General features: G+C 46.0%; 1 protein-coding gene across 1 annotated transcript in view; it reads right to left on the minus strand.

Annotated features, from left to right (window-relative positions):
• Nucleotides 1-3,850, minus strand: part of LOC311252974 (uncharacterized protein) — a gene marked incomplete at its 5' end in the record, with an annotated part of 50,491 nt that extends 46,641 nt beyond the window's left edge. Inside the window, 3 exons of the mRNA XM_084346637.1 lie at nucleotides 1,278-1,365; nucleotides 2,839-2,907; nucleotides 3,589-3,850. Coding sequence (XP_084202763.1) covers nucleotides 1,278-1,365; nucleotides 2,839-2,907; nucleotides 3,589-3,850 — 419 coding nt within the window. The remainder of the gene's footprint in view (nucleotides 1-1,277; nucleotides 1,366-2,838; nucleotides 2,908-3,588) is intronic.
• Nucleotides 3,851-6,000: the final 2,150 nt, after the last annotated feature.

Consider the following 6,000-nt stretch of genomic DNA (forward strand, 5'->3'; position numbering starts at 1 on the left):
TTGGTCCAGCGTCTTCCCATCTTTTGTTCCTTTCAGCCCCTTTTTGTTTGTTCCCGTGGTTTCTTTTGGGAATAATTTGAATGATGTAATAAAAGCTGTGAGTTAACTATGCACCTTGTGTCTGGTGTCCTTCACATGTTGCATCCTCCAGCCCCTTCTGAGCCTCAGCTCGGACTTTTATGAACGGAGGCCGTAACACTCACACAGAAACATTATGAAAGCAGCTAATTCAACATCCTGCTGCACGACTGCTGACTCAGACCAGAAGGAGACGCACGTTACGCCTGTTTTAAAGTCTTTACAGCGGCTGCCTGTTAAAGTCCTTCCGTGAGTCACCAGCTTTATGCTGACGACTGTCAAATACAACAAGTGCAGAACAAAGTGAAGTGATGTCTCAGTTTTAATGTGCAGAACAGAATCATTGATGACGAGGAAACCATCAATCTTTACAATCAGTTTGAATCATTTTGTACAAAGTTCACTGATGAATTTATTGCAAGAAGCTGAAAGATTGATGTGACTGTGATCCTGTACAGACTCAACTGTTCAGCACTGACGATGTTTCTGTGACAGGAGGAGACTCTGCAGACTAAACACCACACAGACACACTGAGGAACCAGAACTGTACCAGAACCAGAGCCCAAATCCAGGATAAAGAGGTTCAGTGAATGTGGTGCTGAAGGTGTGGAGGTGGATCAGTGAGTCAGAGGAGACTCTGTAGAAGGACAGAGTGCCAGCAGGACAATCCACATACACTGCTACTCTACCAGAGGAGGAGGAGGAGGAGGAGGAGGAGGAGATGTTTGTTTCTCTGTTATTGTGACAGACAGAGTAACGACCATCGTCATTAAAGCACCTCAGACTCCAGGACTGATCATTGTCTCCAAACACACAGTCATCTCTGTCTCCGCTCCTTCTGATTCTTCTGTAACTCACTGATATAGAAACTCTTCCTCTCCACTCGACCTCCCAGTAACAGCGACCAGTTAGACCAGTTCTACACAGCAGCTGAGGATACCAGGACTCAAACCTCTCTGGATGATCAGGATATGACTGATCCTCATTCACAAGTGTCATCTTCCTGTTGTTGTCAGACAGTTTGATGAGTCTGTTGACTGTGTTTGTGTCGACTGTGAGCTCACAGGAATCTGATGGAGAGAAAAAGACACAACACAGCTGCAGTTATTAATGTATCATCAGTGTGGTGATGACATCACAGATGTGACTGAGTGATGTCACAGTGTGAAGCTGAATCAAAGTAAAAACACACTCACACTTCCTCAGATCTTCTCTGGACCATTGGACTCCAGCAGGCGTCTGATAATTGGTCAGGTTCAGCTCTCTCAGATGATTGGAGCTCAGAGCTGAGGTCAGAGAAGCACAGCTTCAGTAATCACTTCATTCACCCATTCATCATGAGCTGATGACTTCCTGGCTGCTGTAACTGCAGCAGTGATGGTGTTTGCTGCAGGACATCTATAACTTCTGTGCCCGTCTGTGGCAGCCAAGACCAAATATTCAGACTTCTGAATGTAATGATTTACATTTAAAGGTCCCATATTATGAACAACACGTTTTCTCTGGTGTCTACATATATAAACTGGTCCTCCCTCAGCCTACCAACTCAAAATATGAAGAAAGCAAAGGAGTGCTACATCGTCTCTGCAGCCCACCCGCTGGTAAAAAACGGGGCTCCTACAGGCTGTTCAGATTCAGCTCCTGTCGTTACGTATCGACAGGAGTGGTTTTCATAGGCCGGCCTCCTCTGCACGAAAACACTCCCCATCTCCCCGGAGATATACGAGAAGGGGGCGTTCATCCCCAAGGTGAAGCCCGGTATGTCCAGCGGTAAGATAGCAGTGTTAGCAGTGAGCTAGACACGCAAATTGCTCTGTTGTTGGTTGTGAAAATCAACGTAAGTGCCTAGATTCTGTCCCAGCTACAGAAGAACAGAAGAGACAGTGGTTGCGTTTCATTTTTAACGACAACGTGCCGGCTACGGTTCGTGTAAGCTTGTTTGTGTGTGCTAACCACTTCACATCGGACTGATTCAGTAACGAGGGTCAGTACAAAGCTGGCTTTGCCTCGACACTGACCCTCGTAAAAGGATCAGTCCCAACCATACGGGACCCATCAACTGCACCCAAGCCACAGGCAAGTGTTGCCACGTTTTAATAGTATTTACAGTTGGCTATGAGTATGGTGAAGTCAGAGCTACAAGTTACCTTTACTGTTAGCAGGAGCTAGCATTAGCTACATGGTAGTAACTGTAACAACACGTACAACAAACAAAGTAACATACTCAGACACACTAACCACTCTGAAACGTCCTGCTGCAGCCGCAGAGTCTGTATTTTTCTGAGCCTCTCCTTCTGGGTCCGATTCTGGGTCAAACTGGTGTGGTTGTACGACAGCATCTCGGCGAGCCATAGTGACACAACCACTGTAAACATTAGCGCATGCTACCGCTAGCATCAGCCGCGTCCTGTCCCTGAGAGGGGCGTGTAGCAGGACGGAGCTCATTAGCATTAAAGCTGCAGGCACAGAAACAGCCTGCTCTCAGTAGAGCTCACCTGAGCCACTTTCAGACAGCTGAAATTCAGGACCACAGATGGGTTTGGGGCAATACATTTCGAATACAGTGTCGTTGGACCTCTGACAGCTGTGTGAAATTGATGAAAACAGTATAATATGGGACCTTTAAATCCTCTGCTTTGATGCACACATCAAACACATTTCTGGGCCTCACAGACAGTAAAACTACATTTTTTCAACCTTAAAAACTACACTTGGTCTTTCAGGGCTTCCATACAAACCAGAGATAACAGCAGCTTCACCTTCAGTCTGAGAGAAGGACGCTCCTCTGTTCGCTGAAGCTCCTCCAGCACCTTTGACATTTACTGACCCTGAGAGAGAAAGAGACAGATTATGTGTTATAGTTTAATATGGATGATCACTTCTAGTCCACTTAATCTAACCAAAAAAGGGCCCAACCCAGAAGAAATTCCTATCAGTCTCAGAGTGGTTTCATTCATCTATACTGTTTTTCAATGTTTCAGAGTGACAGTCAATATTGGAGGGCCTCAGTACAACCATCCAGCTGGTGTCTTTCTATACGCCCTCCAACATCTTTGACGTCCACTGAAACAAAGTCAGGACTCGTTGGTCTTCTCTGGTCTTCAGTAGTTGTGTCAAAGCTTTGAGGTGTGCTTCTTCAGTGTGGCTGGTGTATTGTATTGTACTGATGTATCGATCTTCTGGTGGTGTGCTCACTTTGGCTCTGCCTGATTGTGCTTTGGATACAACTGATCTAGTTTCCGTGAAGTGTTTTAGAGTTCCAGCACCGCCCCCGTACAAACCTTTAGTCTAGACATGATACTGCAGCAGAACAATGAGCTCAAACACACCTCAAAGCTTTAACACAACTACTGAAGACCCAAGACCAACGAGTCCTGACCTTCATGGACTGTCCTCCGCTGTAACCTGAACTCAACCCTCAACCCCATTCAACATTCATGAAGCAGTGAAGACTGCGAAAGTTCTTTAAAAGTGTTGTGTCATTGTTGTCAACCTGCTGTGTGACTGACCTTCTGGTCCTGACAGACTCTGCAGCAGGTCCATCCTGGGTATCATCTCTAAAACCTTCATGGTCATCTTCAGAGCTCCATGGGGTTCATAGGCTTTCACCATCAGGTCCACTGTATCCCATGTTTCTGCATCCATCAGGTCAGAGGCACTGATTGGTTGGTGGCGGTCCAGGATGCCAGACTGCTTCAGATACCATTTAAACTTCTTAAATTCTTTTTTTGTTAAATCATCTAAAGTTTTCAAAAGGCCCACTTCTGTCATCGTGGCTCCCTGCTGAAGTCAGACAACAGGGTTAATCTTACACAGATGTCAGTTAGAGGTCCTGCTGCTCTGTGAGCTGAGCTTCATAACTTTACTGTTTCAGTACGATTAAACAGCCGAGCTACAACCGAGCTCTTGCTCAAGGATACTTCAACATGTAGACTGCAAGGGCCGGGAATCGAACCTCTGACCGGTGGACGACCGCTCTACCTCCTGAGCCACGATATGTGGAGCTAATATATGTCTGTGATGTCACTCCTCAGTGAAGGTTTGGTTACAGCTCTGGACTGATGCAGGATGGGAATCAATGCATTGACATTAACTATTGATTCAATATTTGCCTTCACTACATTTTGGAGACAAATATTTTACTTTTTACTCAACTACACTTGTTTTGTAACTTTAGTTACATTACAGATTACATGCTGCATCAGAGCCGAGACTGAAAACTCGCTTTCCTGCGTTTCACAACTGACAACAAGTTGACAAACCTTCATCTGAACAAACAGGTCGACTTGGTTTGTTGGCACCAGTTCAGTTTTAACTTTGGTTGTTTTCACAGTGACGGTCGACTCAAAGACTCAAAAACAACACTGTTGTTTCTTCACTTGTTTCTTGGATTTTCATGAAAAAAGAAAATACAAGTAAAAACTTGGAAATTGAAGCGGACAAAGCCGTAAGACTGCACCAGCTGGAGCTTGAGTCACAGCGGGAGGCTCATCGTGCGCCGAGTACGTCCGCTGATGCTGCGGGTACGTCTTTTCCTCCCACCCCTTTACCACATAATGCATTTGACATTAGCAAGCACATTGCTTTAGTACCGACATTTCGGGAGACTGAAGTTGATTCCTATTTTGGTGCATTTGAGCGCCTGGCTTCAGCTCTTCAGTGGCCGCCTGAAGTCTGGCCTCTGCTTTTACAGTGCAAAATTCACCGGAAAGCCCAAGAAGCTGTAGCTGTTCTTCCCTTGGAGGACAGTCTAAAATATGACGCTGTTAAGTCCGCAATCTTATGCGCATATGAATTGGTCACTGAAGCCTACAGGCAGAAATTTAGGAATCATAAGAAAGCCCACAACCAAACTTATGCCGATTTCGCCATGGAAAAGGGAATGTTATTTGATAAGTGGAGCACTGCATGCAAAGCAAATGACTTTAATTCTCTGCGAGAGTTAGTGCTGTTGGAGGAGTTTAAGAAATGTTTGCCTGATCGTACTGTGGTATACTTAAATGAGCAAAAAGTAAATTCGCTCTCTCCTACTGCTGTGCTAGCCGACGAGTATGTGCTGACTCACAAGGCTGTTTTCCCATCAGTCTCTGTTGAAAAGCCTCGTTATACTCCAGCTTCACCCAGTACGTCTCCCAAGTTACCCAGCTCCAAGAGAGAGGAAAGAGAGTGCTTTTACTGTCACAAACCCGGACATGTCATTGCCAATTGTTTGACCCTGCCACACAAATAGCAACAGCAATCACCTTCGAGTGCTCCACAGCCCAAAGGTGTGGGGTTAATTAAAACTGAGCAGCGCATTAACCTTGATTCTGGCGATAAAGAAATTGATGCTTGTTTCGAACCGTTCACATTTGACGGGCTAAGGTCACTAACAGGTGAAGCTGGCGATCAACGCCCGGTGCGTATTTTGCGAGACACCGGTGGCTCTCAGTCAGTGATTCTATCAGGAACGTTGCCGTTTTCCGAGCGCTCCGCATGTGTTACAGAGCTGTGTTGCTTGGCATCGAGATGGGATACACTCCTCAGCCTGTGCATCGCATACATATACAATCAAAACTAATTACCGGATATTTTCCCGTCGCAGTTTGTCCCGTGTTGCCAATAAGGGGTATCGCTTTGTTAATGGGAAATGATGTAGCTGGCGGTAATGTGACTCCGGCGCTGTAAGTATTGGATTTCCCTCAGCGCACGGAGGCACCCCCATATTCCGATCTGTTTCCATCATGTGCAGTCACTCGTGCACAATCCCTTAAAAATAATGATATTTCTCTATCTGACAGTGTGATTATGCAAGAGTTTTCAGGAGAGGCTGAGACGGAGATTGCCACCGTGTCTCCCAGCGGGAGTGCCGCCAAGCCGGTGCGCTCCTCCAGCACAGCCATGTCATTCCCAGATGGCCTGTCTCTGCCGGTGACACAAGA

The sequence above is a fragment of the Pagrus pagrus genome, assembly GCF_965226575.1.
Source record: "Pagrus pagrus genome assembly, chromosome: 24".
Classification (NCBI taxonomy): Eukaryota; Metazoa; Chordata; class Actinopteri; order Spariformes; family Sparidae; genus Pagrus; species Pagrus pagrus.